This window comes from Molothrus aeneus, chromosome 1, assembly GCF_037042795.1.
Source record: "Molothrus aeneus isolate 106 chromosome 1, BPBGC_Maene_1.0, whole genome shotgun sequence".
NCBI lineage: Eukaryota > Metazoa > Chordata > Aves > Passeriformes > Icteridae > Molothrus > Molothrus aeneus.
Genome location: NC_089646.1, coordinates 68,134,211 through 68,149,356, shown reverse-complemented (window position 1 = coordinate 68,149,356; position 15,146 = coordinate 68,134,211). Strand labels below are relative to the sequence as shown.

General features: G+C 39.0%; 1 protein-coding gene across 10 annotated transcripts in view; it reads left to right on the top strand.

Annotated features, from left to right (window-relative positions):
* Positions 1-15,146, top strand: part of FARS2 (phenylalanyl-tRNA synthetase 2, mitochondrial) — a 231,445-nt gene that overhangs the window by 54,959 nt on the left and 161,340 nt on the right. For 8 of the 10 annotated variants that reach the window (XM_066558789.1, XM_066558825.1, XM_066558774.1 and 5 more), the window contains 2 exons: positions 68-703; positions 10,309-10,468. In XM_066558789.1, the coding sequence (XP_066414886.1) occupies positions 83-703; positions 10,309-10,468 (781 nt within the window). In that variant the 5' untranslated portion in view covers positions 68-82. Of the gene's footprint in view, positions 1-67; positions 704-10,191; positions 10,214-10,308; positions 10,469-15,146 lie in introns of those variants that run through there. The other 2 variants (XM_066558843.1, XM_066558834.1) reach the window with 2 other exon arrangements.

Sequence of the window (15,146 nt, the reverse complement as noted above, 5' to 3'; positions counted from 1 at the left end):
ATAGCAATTCCTGCAGCAACATTGCAGTTCCTAACTCAAATATTTTAAATTCCTTTTCTTTCTCTAGATCATAAAGTTTACAATGGCAATGCTCTGGAAATTCATGAGAGTAGCTAAATATTCTAAAACAACAGCTTTATCATCAAAAGTAAAAGTAAAAGGAATTTCCACCCATTCAAGGCATTCTTCATCCAAGTCTGTACCTTCAGATTTTGGTGCCAGTGTACCCTGCTCAAATACAGTGGAACTGCTTGGTAAATCCTATCCTCAAGATGACTACACCAATGTCACAGAGAAGATTCTTTCCAAGGTGGGGAAGAACTTGCACAACAGAAAACATCACCCTTTGTGGCTAATCAAGGAGCAGGTGAAGGAGCACTTCTACAAACATTACCTAGGACGCCGTGGGACTCCGCTCTTTTCTGTGTACGACGGTCTTTCTCCAGTGGTTACAGTCCAGCAGAATTTTGATAGTTTACTTATTCCACAAAACCATGCCAGCAGAAGGAAAGAGGATAACTACTACTTGAATCGCGACCACATGCTAAGAGCACACACATCAGCCCACCAGTGGGACTTGATACACTCTGGCCTAGACGCCTTTCTGGCAGTGGGAGATGTCTACCGCCGGGACACCATTGATAGCACCCACTACCCCGTCTTCCATCAGATGGAGGGAGTGCGCCTCTTCTCCTGCCACGAGGTAGGAATTCTCTAGCTGGGCTGAAAGGCATTTGGGGTAAGTTGTTTGATCCTGTGTTTGCTGCAAGCAAACTTCAGCCACATAAACAAGGTTTGTGCATGTAAGCATGTTACAGCAACAATGATATGCTGCACGTTGATAAAGATCAAGTGATTTATCATATAGCAATATTTTTAATTTGCAAAAAATGTAGAATTTGAAAACAACTATAAAATTCCCTAGGAAAATGTGAAAAAATGGAAAGACAATATTATCGGAAGCTGGCATAGTGAAATATAATCTGAAATCAAACAACTTGTTCAGTTAATGATCTGCACAACTCAATTCTCTTTCTGTCACAACTCTCTTTTGGTGAGATCACTTTACCAAAAACTCCATCAAATTAATTCTTGAAGGACTCCTTGGATGCCAGTTGTTACAGCTACTTCCAAAGTACAGTTTTCACTGTACTTTCCTCTTTTCTTTTAATAGTGCCAACCTGCTATAAATGAATGTCACTTTCTAGGGAATTGTTCCGTTCTTCAACTCATCCTAAAGCTGCACTGAAGGATTCATCTGTTGCAGCCAATATTTATGTGTGTGTGGTGCATACACACCAAACCCATCAGAGTCCAGAAGCATCAGCTGAAGAGCTCTAGGTTGATGTCCCAGACTCTTAAGTTTTTATGTTTTGTTGGCAAAGCTTGCATGTTCTGCAAATGCCTGGGTGTCATTAGGTACTCTGCTGCATCATTGATCAGTGGTAAATATAAGCCAGTTTGTTTTCCAAATAGTAATTGATTTGTATAATTTGTGTATGCTTGTAGCAATACTGCCAAATTCACAGTTCTATAACTAAAACTAGCTTATTCTAATAATACTGAGATGTAGACCATTTTTAATGTGCTTGCCAGCGGGTGACAGGAGCTTGGCAGAGAAGCCTGATGCCTTTGGATGCCTGAGGGAAAACAAAGGTAATCACAGAGCACTGCTTTTCTCAGTGATGGAAGGGGCTGGTGCTGCCTGCACTGCACTCTCCCACCCCGTGTGGCTGCTGCCTGTTCTGCTGTGAGCTCATACCTGCCTCTGCAGGTGTGCTGGGAGCTGGGTGGTGCTGAACCCAGCCTGCAGCTGCTTCTTGGGTAACCACAAAATCAAAATACGGCAGACTTACCCAGCCTCGTTTGTTTGCCATTATTTTCCCATAGGTCTCTTTATAAATATAATCAAGGTATATGGTATACAATACTATATTAAGAAAATACCATTTCTTAACTGTTTTTGTTCATCACAATTTTTTTTTACTTGCGCAGAAGTTCGGTCATTCAGATGGAAAAATTTTACTTGCCACAAAATTATAACATCAACATTATTGCAGGATGAAATTTCTGCAACCTTGGGTGTGATTGATCTAATCATTGAACTACTTGTTTATGAATATAGCCCTTAGGAAATTTTGGTCCTAATGATAGACTATTTCTTTCTGCTCTAGAAATTTAATAATAGGAATAATAGGATTTGAATAACTGGGAACAGAGTTACAGAAATGTTTTCGCTGACGTGTTCTATCTAGAAATATACAGTGTTCAACAATCTAATTCATTGCACTGGAGATTGTTTCTTTTCTCTCCTTTCTTTTTCCTCAAGAAAATGGTTGAGAGGTTATTGAGGAGCTTTCCATACTGATGAAGAAAGAATAGTGGTGTGGTGTATGATGTGTAAAGTGTTGTTTATTGGGCAACATAAAAAATTATAAACTTGAGCATGATCTGATGCATTCTTTTTTGCTTCAGTTTGTGTTTCAATATATACCCCTTTTTACAGTCTTAATCACAAGAGCCTTGTGGAAAAAAAAGAATGTGCAATTCTGAAATTTCACTGGGGACTGTTTCTGTGTTTTGTATTCTGGTTGCCTGTTCAGAATAATCCACATTTAAATGATTCCAGAAGGAACTGTCTGAGTGGAACAAAGACTAAATAGAGGTAATACTACATGAGAGAAATACTCTGATATTCATTTATTTATACTCAAGTTTAAGCTGTAATCCACTGAGCAGAAATGTGTGACTGTCAGGGCCTGTTACCCTTGTCTCAGACTTTTCATTCCTAACCAGGCTACAGTCTCTGGTGAGAGGAAATTTGCACAAGTACCAAAGATCAGAATCTTTGGAACAAGGGGAAAACTGTTAGCTCTTAGCTACAAGACCTGGGTACATTTCATGTTATGGCCAATACAGTAATTTTACATACTTTTGTCAGTTTGCTGCTCTAATTTGTTCTTTTGCTTTTTACATTTATCATTCACTGTCTTCTCAGTGTAAGTGACCACAGACCTAAGATGTTAGAAGAAAAACAAAAGCCTAGAGTGATTTTATAAGAAGTTGAATTTAGAGGAATTTGATGTTTGATCTCAGTTTAGGAGGTGTGGGGGAAAAGTCAATTCATCTTCAGCTGAAATTTTAGGCAGGATACAAAAGATGTAGATGTACAAAGGTGTGTCTCCTTTACAAATACCTAATTCTGTAGTCATGACTAGATTAAAACTCCTGTCCTGTGATGGAAACCTTCAGCATAATTCTTTATATCAAAGTTAAAATCAGTATGTTGAAGTAAGATCTGGAAAAACAAACTGGGTTTGGCAGTTTTACAGTATTTTTTCTGATATATTTGTGACCAATTTGGTTTTTTGGCTATATATTTTTTCATGATGGTTGGTTGATTACTTTTTAAAGAGAGAAATAATCTGTAATTCAAAGATGGGCAGGTAACTGATGCATTTCTGCAGCTTAGTATGAGTGTAAATATTAAAGTACTAAAGAAATTCCCATCACCCACACTAACTCATTGCTAAAATTAGAATAATTCATGCTTAAATTTCTCATGAACTTTTAAAAAATGTCCTTGGACTGCTATCAAAGAACATCTGAAAATAATTTAGACATGTTTTCAATATATTTAAAAATATTTTAAGTGATTATTTTCTGAATGTAATAGAAGAACAGTTAGAAATTGACTAATGTAAATAGTTAAAACCAAAAATAGCTTCCCAAATCTACTTCAGAATTCTGAACATAAAATGAGCCATTCTTCTTAAACAGTACCCCCAAATTATATCCTTTTGTATTCACTTCCTTCAGCATTCCTGTTTTTCTTCTAATTGTTGTCTTTCTTCTATAGTGTATGGCTTTTTTTCTTTTGGTTAGTACTTTGGATTGGCAGTTTTGATACTGCTGTAGTCAGATTTGAACTGGCCCGTTTTCCTGGGTGGATTAGAAGAGAAATTATTTCTGTGCTATGCCATTGCCTTTGGTGCAGATCCATAATTTATGGAAAAGAGAAGAAAATCTCAACTACACTGCACTTTGTGCATGTCAGCCAGAAGAGGGAGCCAATATAAACCCAATGGTAGTCAATGAACAGATTTCAGTTGATAACAAAAAAATGTTTACACATTTGATGGAGACTTCATACGGTGTTTTATAGTCTGTACTGAATTATACATAAATTTTAAGGGGAACAGATGCTAAAACATAGGAATTGCTCCTCTATTTTAGTAACCTTGTTCCATTGGAGGCCAATACAAAATTGTTTCAATGAAAACATGATGCTCTCATCAGGCTTGTTTGTGCTAGAAGTAGTAGGGGATACATCTTTATTCTCCATTGAAATGCTTATGGTAGAAATGAAAACTTTTTTGTTAGAATGCAATGGAAAAAGGTTGAATATTCTAGTTGCAATAAAGGATTGCTCCTCCAAAGCACTATAAATAATTTTAAAAAAAGTCAGTATTGTAGCTTCCAGTGTTTATATCCTGAAATGTAAAGATCCTTGTTCTAGGTAATAGGAGATTAGTAGATTTTTCTATTTTTCATCTAAATACATACTCCTTTCCTCATCTTCCCATACTTCAGTACCTTGGCAATATTCCTGTTGTATTGTTAAAAAGAAAAAGATGTTGGTTTTATCCTTTTCCTTGTGGTATGGGATGATGTGAACTTGACCACTCATCTGCATTTTTTTTTTTAATCAAGTGCCATGCTATGTTTTCCCCTTGGAAAACTTGTGTCTTTAGGTTTGACTTCTCCAGAATCCTATGTTACTGCAGGTTTGGACACTGTGATTTTTCTCTGACATTGTATCAAAGAACTTCTTCCTGTCTTCAGTACCCTTTTTTTAATCCTCATATGTAAAGGAATTTCAATCAATTTAAGTTCCAGGGATCAACCTATTTAATGGAGTTATTTGGAGCTTTTAGTTTGTCTGAGAGTGCTTGTGAGAGTCAGTGGGAGTCACAATAGCAGTTTTTAGCTAGCCACCAAGGAACAAATATTTTAAAAGGCTTAAATGACCAAGGAAGGGAGCCCTTCTTAGCCTTCTACAACTTATAGATAGGGTTGTGAGCAAAGCATGGTCCCAAAGAGCCTGGGAGCTGTCCCTCCTTCTCACAGGGGGCAGCAAGGCCAGTACAGGAGCAGGGGCATTTGAACTAGATCCAACTGGGTAAAAAAAAGAGCAGCAGCATTACTTTGCTAGAATATTTGGAGGTGAATTTATTCCTGAAGCTGCAGTTGAACTGAGTGGTCACAACGAAGAGCCTGGCTAGTTTAGGTGGAACTGATTTCACTTTCTCCAGTATTAATCCAAGTAGTGAACATTATATGATTCAGTATTTTCCAAGTCGTGTTGTATAAATCATGCCATAATAAATAGATCTTCACTGATCCAAGGATCCAAATTGTATTCTTTGTTATTTTTAGTAAAAAATTTGACAGTGAAGGGCATCAGAAGGTCTGTTAGATTTTCATACTGATCCATGGTCTAGGAAGTTTGAAAACTGAGGGTGCATCTTTTACTGCAAAGACTTCACTTTTTTTCAGACTTTGTCTTACTTTTTGTCATCCAGCTAAAGAAAACCAAACCAACAAAGCTTTTCAGAACAAGGCCATTAAATCTATTCAATGCAATATTTAAATTGTGCAGGAAAAGAAATAAAGAGGAAAGTGTTCACAAGTGTATTTGGGAAGTCTAAGGTACTTAAAAGTGAAGGAATTACTACTGCTACAAAAACAGAAGTTTATGATAGATGTCTCATTACATCAGGTGTCTGTGTAGCAGTGTTACTTTTTCTTTCTGGAAATATCTTTATCATTTTCCCTTTTCTTACAAAACACTTTGATTAGGTTAAAAAAACACCAAAGAATACCCCTCCACCCCCAAAAAACAACAGAGGTTGCCTTTCTTTGCTGTAATTGGAGAACTAGAATGGAAGGATGTAGAAATTAGGGTGATCACCTTCAAGCTTGTGGGTTGAATTAAATTTTTGTTATTTTCTGCCCCCAAAAATCCTTATTGATATGCAGTGAGGAGCCTTCTGTCATGTGGCTGTGTATCTCTTTGGTACCTGAAGCTGGCTGCATAGTTACATCTTGGAGGCTGACTGAGACTAAAATTAGGTTTTCTCTTTGAGCCATCTATTAGTGGCATCATCTTCATCATTCCCGATCCATTGGTTGAGTCTTGAGTTCCACAGCCCATTTAAAATGTTGTGGGAAGGATTTGCTATTTGTAAGTGGATTCAGACTGCAGCTGTTGGTTCATTTTTAGAGATATTTATTTGGGCCAGTGAGACAAAATTTATTTGGTGTGGCAAGGTTTGGTGTAGTCACATGCAGATCCTCATATAGAGATAATTTTAAATGCTGGTTTGCCTGGGAGTATAAGTACATGAGTATGATTTATTCATTATCTTAATCACTGGTGTATGCATGAGTGGCCGGACAAATACACAACTGCATTGTGGAAAGACAGGATATAGTTACAGATCTCTCTGATCTGAAACCTACTCTGGATGCCATCCTGAAAAGAGGTCCTTAATTTTGAATACTAAGTGTATGGATAATGAAGGGATGTGAGACTAAAAAGTCTGTCAAAGGATTGAGGAAATGTTGAGGTTTTGGTTAAATCACAAATGTGACTTCTGCCCTTCATGCCAGGCTGAGAAATGCTGGAGTGTGCTTTTGAAGGACCATAGCTCTATTTGTACTTGTCCAGTTAAAACTCTGTCTTCTTGCCCTTACACATTATCAAATTTTAATTTATTTTTATTAGGAGATAAACTGACTAAACTTCATGCCATATGGTTAGGTCACTTCAATTCCTTTCTGCCTTTTCCTTTGTAATGCAGCATCAGTCAGATATGCTGATAAATCCTGGGAAGTGTTAATTTTTTTTACTTTTTCATGGTGATCCAGTATTCAATTTTTTGCACACCTTCACTCAAAGAAAAATCTTCTTGTCCTTACACTAGACAGACACATAGGTACTCGATTTATGGCTACAGGAAATTTCTTTCCTGCTTGTAGTAGTGACTGATTGTATTCAATACAATAAGATAGTGCATGCTGTTTTAGTCTGCACTGAAGGAATGAATGTACGTGAAAATGTCGCGTTACATGTGCCAATGCTTTATGCAAGATGTTAGGTATTTTTTTTTTCTCCATTTGCTCAGATATTGTTTGTGCTTGAGAAAAATTGACATCAAAAAGGAGCAACTGTAGGTGATTCTTCATTTTAGTCAAGCTTTGACTTTCCTGGTTTTATGTATACAGAAATGTTGAAGTGTTTCTAATCCAAGACATGTACTTAGCACACTTCAATCTTTGTAGTAGTGAAATTGGCGTATCGGTTTAAAGCCACTCGTATTGACATAGCAATGTCAGTGAATGGGAAATCAGGAATAAATATTAATACAACTGTAAGGTAATATATGATTTTTTTTCTCGGTATAATCCCATCGGCAGCTTATGGAGCCTCTGTGGAGAATACCAAAGCCTCTCGGTGCCTGACTGTAAGGGGGAGCTGTTGTTTTACCTGTTTCTGGGACTTCCCTGTGCTTTCAGAGTCTGTCTGAACTGGACTAGAGTCATACATGTGCCTAAAGTGACCCAACCCTGTTCCATGTGCCAGCTCATCTCTTGGAGCTGCTAGTATGCTGATATTTGATTACTAAGCTCAACTTCACCATTTTCACATCCCTCAGTTTCTTCCCTTCTCCTGAGTTACTGCCCGTGTGGATCCATCTCCCAGCTTGGCTCAGTACACTGCTGCATGGACCCTTGTCCTGGCTTGGAGTAGGAACCTATGACTTGGAGGCACTTGGAGATGGTGCCTATGACTGGTTTGGCAGAATTAAGGCTCAAGCAGGTGACAGGGCTGCATTATGACTCAATGATTCTTGCTCAATGTATTTTGTTTCCACATGTGATATAAACCACTGAAATAGAATTTTGCTTTAGACTGTAATTGTGATATCAACATTTCAGAAATAATACAATAGTAAGGAAAAGTATTTCTATGTACTTGTTGATACAAATATGCTGTGTTTTGAAGGCTAGTGTCCAGAGTAACTGTTCTTTTCAGTGGTCTGAGGAGCCAGTCTTAAGCTGAAGGGAGGAGTGAAGGGGAAAAGGAGGAAGAGAGATTCATGTCCTAAAATCTGCTGATAGGTAAAATAACAAATGTACCTTCTAATGTGTAAATACAGTGTATTCTGGTTCAAAGAGGGAACATCTCTGTTGTCTGAAGGGTGTTTCTTGCTTAGTAAGTCAGTCAGTCAGTCAATAGAAAAAATAGCTACCTGTGTAGGGTTAGAGCAGGAACCTAATTTAGACACTCTGTGTTCCTCTGTAAGGGATCCTGTGTCTCTCCACATGCCACCCAGTGAGCCTAAGACAATTATCCTCCCTAGGCTAATGCTGGCCTCTCTGAATTTCCCTGGCTTTCCAAATCACATGCTGGGTGACCTATCTGCCTTGCTGACAGCAAATTAGTTGTAGGGTGGGTATTATCTTGTTCCAGTCAAGGTAGGATTAATGTCAGTAAGAAGAAGGGGGTTTAATCTTTCACATGAGCACTTGAATAAAGAATCTGTTATTTAAAAGTGTGGCACTTTGTTTGTCAAGCTGCTGCCTCTTGGTTAGTAAGGGCATTTTTGTTAGACTGGCGGAGAATCATTTTATTTGATATTATACATTCCCTTTTTAATTTAGTATTTTCTGCAGCACACTAAGAACATTAAGAGAAGAAATGTTGTCTAAATCTGCCAGCAATCTACTTGTGTCTAGCAATACAAAGTTAAATGTGAATGGATTTTTTTTTTATTTCTTCAATCCAGTGTCGTGCTAGTTAGCCTGCTGTCTAAACTCAGACTCTTCATTCATTGTGTCTGTAGGAAATGTGCTAGAAACTAGTCCTGATTAATTGTATCTAGCATTTGTGAAATACCAGAGATTCACTTGAACTTTTTGTTTAGAGCATTTAGTGCTCTGAAGGCATCACACTGCGGTTAAAACAACTTCTGTGGGCATCCATGAGTTGTTAAGGTTACACACTATTCGTGGCATCTCCTGAGTAAGAGCTATTTATGTTGGGAGGCTTAATGGAAAGAAAATCTCAGTGCATGTTTTTTCCCTCTGTGTGTGCTTGATTGACTAGGGGAAGGTAGAGGAGGAGGGGTAGGAAAGAGCACTAGAAACACTTTCACAACTGGCTCGCCCTACCCTCACTACTTCATCCCAGATATGGGGGTTTTGTACAGCTGTAAGGATTTCCAACAAAAATACTCTTTAGATTGTGAAATTGCCTGCTTGTCTTCCCAGGACACAGAGCCTCCAACAGTGTTGTTTAATGAATCTGTTTATTGGTCTCTCTGAAAGGATATAGATTTGCTGGTGTGTATCTAGCCAGGATCACCTTGCCAGAAACACATGGGGATATGCAGAAAGCAGAAATCTTCAACTTGCAGCAAATGTGGTGGTGAGCAGTGTCTGAATGAAGAGCAAGTCTGCCACATCCCAAAACAGCTGTCCCTGTGCTTCATAACTTATCTGGAAAACCCCCTCCTGAGATCATGAATCCTTACAAGCCCCATAGACAAAATTCTTGTTCACAAAAATGATGCTGTATGCAAACATACAGGAAAATGGTAGTCCTTAAATGAATATAAAATAAACTTGTACCCATGATGAATCAACTGTAAACAGCTTAAGTCTCATTAAACTGCCAGGGTTTGTTTTGGGTTTTTTTGTTTGTTTGTTTGGTTTGGGTTTTTTTTTTTTTGTTTGGGGTTGATTGGTTTGGGTTTGTTTTGTGTTTCTGTTTTTTGTTTTTGTTTCTTTTTTGTTGTTTTGGTGTTTCTTTTACATCATCCAAGTACTAAAAGAGTTGAAGTTCTGATAAATGCCATTGAGTTCATTGTGTTTTGTAGTTTTTGGGGTGTAATTTACATACACTGTACAGATTACTTTGTTCTGCATGGTAACTTCCAAAGTAACTGAATCAGAAAAGGAGACATGCTTTATTTTGTAAATTATTATTTTCCTATAGCTAATAATATTATTTGATGATAGAAATGAACCAGATTTAATTATTTGAGCATTTTTGTTTCTTACAGAGATTCATCTCTGCATTTAGTGAACAGAATTTGTAGAAAGTCACAGTCTTTGTTTGTTTTTCACAGTGTAGACTTAGCAGGTAAGATTCCCACTTAAATAAATGAGACTTCATTCTCTATTTTCATTCAGAAGGTGACTGATGCAAAACACGGTGTTTTTGTGGTTTTGTTCTAGTTGTTCTCCAGCATTAAAGATGGTGAAGGTTTACAGCTGTTTGAGCAAGGCCATCGCACTGCACACAAGCAGGAGTGTCACACCATGGAGGCAGTGAGGCTGGTGGAGTTCAACCTGAAGCAAGTGCTCACGAAGCTCATGACTCACATCTTTGGTGACGGTGGGTTCTTGCACCTTTTCCCCCAGATTGGCTATGCCTATAGTCATTGGGACTTTTGAGAAACATTTTGCTGTGTAACACAGACAGGAAGCTCAGGGGTTGAGTTGGCAGCTGGTAATACAAAATAGCCAGATAGGTTTTTCCAAGAGGCCACACATTCCTCTGGGTTTTCCTGAATACTGGTGCACACAACACTGTGTTGACTCAGCAGGTTTTTGTGAAAATGTTTAGGTGTGCAGTGTGTCAGAGTAATGTGGTGGGCACAAATGCAGATGGGGACGTGTGGAGACCCAGCTGCAAGCAGTGATCTGGCAGAAGCCGTGTGCTAAAGGCACAGTGTGGGTCCTGTGAGGAGAAGCAACTCCAGCTCCAGCACAAAGCTCTGCAGGACCCCCTCTGCTTCATCCTTGTGGGCCTCCTGTGGGAAGGATGGAGCATGGGTGCAGCATCGCATCTGGGGTGCAGGAGAGCTTGGGTGCAGCTGGGCAGCACTCAGATCCTGCACCAGGAGCAGGGAAGGGGGATGCATGTGTCCACATGCCGCATCCCTTGTGCGGATAAATTAAACCTTCCAGCTGAGGGCAGACCGTGTTTGCTAAGTCCACATCAAGCTGAACAGTAATTGTTTTTTAGTGCTTGCAGTGGAATGAGGAAGGGTAATGGATGTGTATATGAATGAAGTATTCTCTCCTCAGAAATACCTGCTTTCAGTTTCAGGAACTGAATTTATAAATGGCCTGAGTCAAAATTGCTACATTAATGTTATTTCTTGGCAAGGAGGCTGCTCTTCTGAGCTGATTCATTTTTCTGTTGAGGAAATACTGGATGGTATTAGAATGCATGAGGTATCTTGCCTACTTTCTAAGGTGTTTTAAGATGTTTATTGCACTTAAAGCAGTTGTTACAAGAGTGGATTGATAATGATACCAAGTTCTAGGTATGACTGCTCGAATACTTTTCTGCGTTTTTCAAGTTGACTTATAGCGTGCAAAACTTTTACCAGTTATTGTTCTATTCCACCTGAACAAAAATTTTGAAGTTCCTCAGCTCAAAGCCTCTTGTAGGTGTATTTTACTTAACAGTGACCTTTTGAAACATACAAAATTGGGATGAAAGTAGGTAACAGTAAGAATGATAAATTTAGATCAACCTCAGATGCTGAGGATGTTTAAAGTGAACAATTTCTCAGAGTTATTAGTGGTATCTCAGACTGCAGATACCACTGCAGTCTGGTAGTGGTATCCTTCTCTAACTGTTGACAGATACTGCACTTTAAGCTTCAGCATGTTGGCTATTACTAGTTCTTATACAGTCCACCCATTAGCTATAAAGACATTAAAGTATATTCATAAACTATTTTAAATGTACAAATTAAAGGTAGATGTCACCTTTTTACTGTTGGAGTTTTCTATTTCTATACCCCCAACATTTTTCCTGGAATACAAACACAATATATAGTTATTGAAATAAGTTTAATATGGTTTTAAATTTAAATTTGCATATGTATGTGTATATATATGTGTATTTCCCCCCTTCCCCATTCATGGAAATACAGGAATTCAAAGTATTCAAAGTTCATGTTAGGGACCAGGTATGTGAGATTGGTGCACTGCACTGCACAGTCTTGAGGCACACATAAATAAATTTGTCTTTTGATAGCTGTCATCTTTTAACTAGTATTTTACTCTTTACTTTACATGGTACTCTTGATTACTTTTTGTATCTTGACTCCTATAAATTTTAACTTAATATTTAAAATGTGTTTAAATGTGTTGCTCTTGGAAAATGTTTATGTTTTTCTATATGTGGATATAAGGCACCTTGTTCTGTTAAAAGCAAAAATTTTATTCCTTTATCCTTGGCATAATTTGTATTCTTTACAACCTGTACTGTCAGCAGAATATTGTAGTGAAGTGGCACATCTTTTCTAGCAGGATAGCATGACCACAGCTGCAGTAAGTGACTGAAATGTTGCATTGTCATACAGTCAACTGTTTATTATAGGCAGATTGTTTGGATTGTAGATTGAGACTGCTGTACATGTTAGTTGTGCATAAACTAGCTTGTACCTGAAGTCCTGGACTTGGAAGGTGTGCTTCTGCAGTGCTTCTCTGGGAATTTACTAGCTCAGGTTGATGATAAATTGAGGATGTCTGCAGAATCTCTGCAGAAAGATCATACCACTGACTTGCCTTTTTTTTTTTTTGTGGTGTTTTAGGTTATTTTTTATAATATTTTATGAGACAGTTGAGCTCTACCTGGTTCGTTCCACACTATTTGAACAACTCAGTGTTGACAAAACAAAGTTGTTTAGAAATCACTGTGTTGTCCTGAGGAAGGTCAAAAACTTCATAGGATCTGCACTTACCCTTATTACAGAAGTTTGTCTTTTTATGTCTTTCTGGCTTTGCCAACAGACAAAGGAATGAGAGATGTTAGAGGAGGAAGAAAGTTCTGGAATATCCAATCAGTTGCCTTAAAAGTTTGACAATGTAAAGTAGTTCTTCTTATGGCATTTTCTGATGGTATGACATGCCTGATTTTGCATTCTACAAGTAACTGTCTTTCAGTTTCTTCCAATTTTTTGCCAGGATGCTTTTTCAAATACTACACCTGGACATCACCTTTCTTAGTTTTCCTCTGTTACTTCCATAAAATGCACACCTAAAATCCACTAATTTAAGTTACACATCCATCTCCCCATACAGTTCTGCCAGTGTAAGTTAGTTCTCATTTTAGTTACCTAGTAACAAGGCTGCCCAAAATTTCCTCATAAATTAGCCAGTCTTTTTCAACTATGGTTCTTTCTCTAACCCCTCTGTAGCTTGTCAAAAGCTCTCTGCACTCTGGGAGATTCAGAAGTAATCTTACTATAGCAAATAGAAAATAATGACTGTGTGCTGGTTCTGTGGTTTGTTGCTTTACATGAAATGGCTCAAAATTCACTGCTATCCCATATTTATCTACCCAGTTCCTAGGCACGGGTAAGGGAAGGCAGGAGAGTGAGTAATGCTGTGCTTTGACTGATGGCTTTGCCGCTGCTGATTCCCAGTAAACAGCCATTGGATATCTTTTAAATCAAACATGTTCTGCTCATTCTCCTTCTTAATTCTCTTGTACTGATACCTCCTTTGAGTGCATGGAGATCTATGGGTGTAATGAGTTTAAAAAAAATAAAATTATAAAGGACATAATGGTCTGGCTAATAACTTCTGAAAAATGTGAGGGTTTATATGGGCAGCCAGCTCCTGTCTGCTGCAAGTATGATGAATTATCTGAAACAATGAGGTGCAGAGTACTTATAAATTGATACACACCTCAAGAGGCCACAGTTCAATACCTTCTGTGCTTCCCAGCACCCTCCTTGCACCCCTCTCCTTTTTCTTCCATAACCTTGTCTCTAAAAATAATCCTCACAGCAACAAAGAGGATTTCTGGTCGGTGAAGACCATCTGGGTCTCAGGCTTTGTTGCTTCTGTGCTGTAGTGTATTAATAGGTTGCTTTAATGTGTTTGGTTTGTTCTTTTTTCTTTTCTGTCTTTTTCAGTGCCTTTGGTCAAGCCTTTTTCATTATGAGACTCAATTAGGCTAGCACTTGTTTAGCTTAATATCTAATAACACCATTACTTTTGAGTGCAGGCTATGACCAATTCTTTACCTGGATTCAGTGTTCAGAAATAACAGTAATTATTCACTATTTCCATACTGATCTGACATATAAGTTACTGTATTGGGTTTGCATGGCAAGGTTTTGGTAGCGGGGAGGCTGCAGGGGTGGCTTCTGTGAGGAGCTGCCAGGCATTTGCTTCATGTCTGACAGAGCCAGTGCCAGCCAGCTCCAGGGTGGACCCACTGCTGGCCAAAGCTGAGCCCATCAGTGATGGCAGTAGCACCTCTGGGATACCTCACTTTAAAAGGGACAAGAAAAAATCCTGCACAATTTGCAGCCAGCGAGAGGAATGAGAACACGTGTGAGGAGCAGCCCTTCAGATACCTTGGTTGAGACACAAGGTCAATGGAGAAGGAGGGAGAGGAGGTGCTCCAGGTGCCTGAGCTGATATTCCCCTGCAGCCCATGGTGAAACAGCTGTGCCCCTCCAGCCCATGGAGGTCCATGGAGATAAAGAGGTCCACCTGCAGCCCATGAAGGACCCCCCCCCCATGCGGGAGCAGGTAGAGTCCCAAAGAAGGCTGGAACCCTGTGCTGGAGCAGGCTTCTGGCAGGACCTGTGGAGAGACCTGTCCTGGAGCAGGAGGTTCCTGAAGGACTGTATGCTGTGGAAGGGACTTATGCTGATGCAATTAATGAAGGACTGACTTCACCCTGGAGCAGGGGAAAAGTAGCAGAGAAAATGAGGGATGAGCTGACCACCATCTCCATTCCCCGTCCCCACTGCTGGTGAGGAGGAGCTAGAGATTTTGGGAGTGGAGTTGAGCCTGGAGGAAGGGAGGGATGGGGGAAGTTGTTTACAAGGTTTAGTTTCTATTTCCCATTATCCTGCTCTGATTTGATTGGTAATAAATGGAACGACTCCCCCCAAGTCAAGTCTGTTTTGCCCATGACTGTAATTGCTGGGTTATCTCTTCCTGCCCTCATCTTGACCCATGAGTCTTTTATTAAATTTTCTACCCCTGGTCCAGTTGAGGAGGGCAGTGGTAGAGCAGCTTTGCTGGGAGCC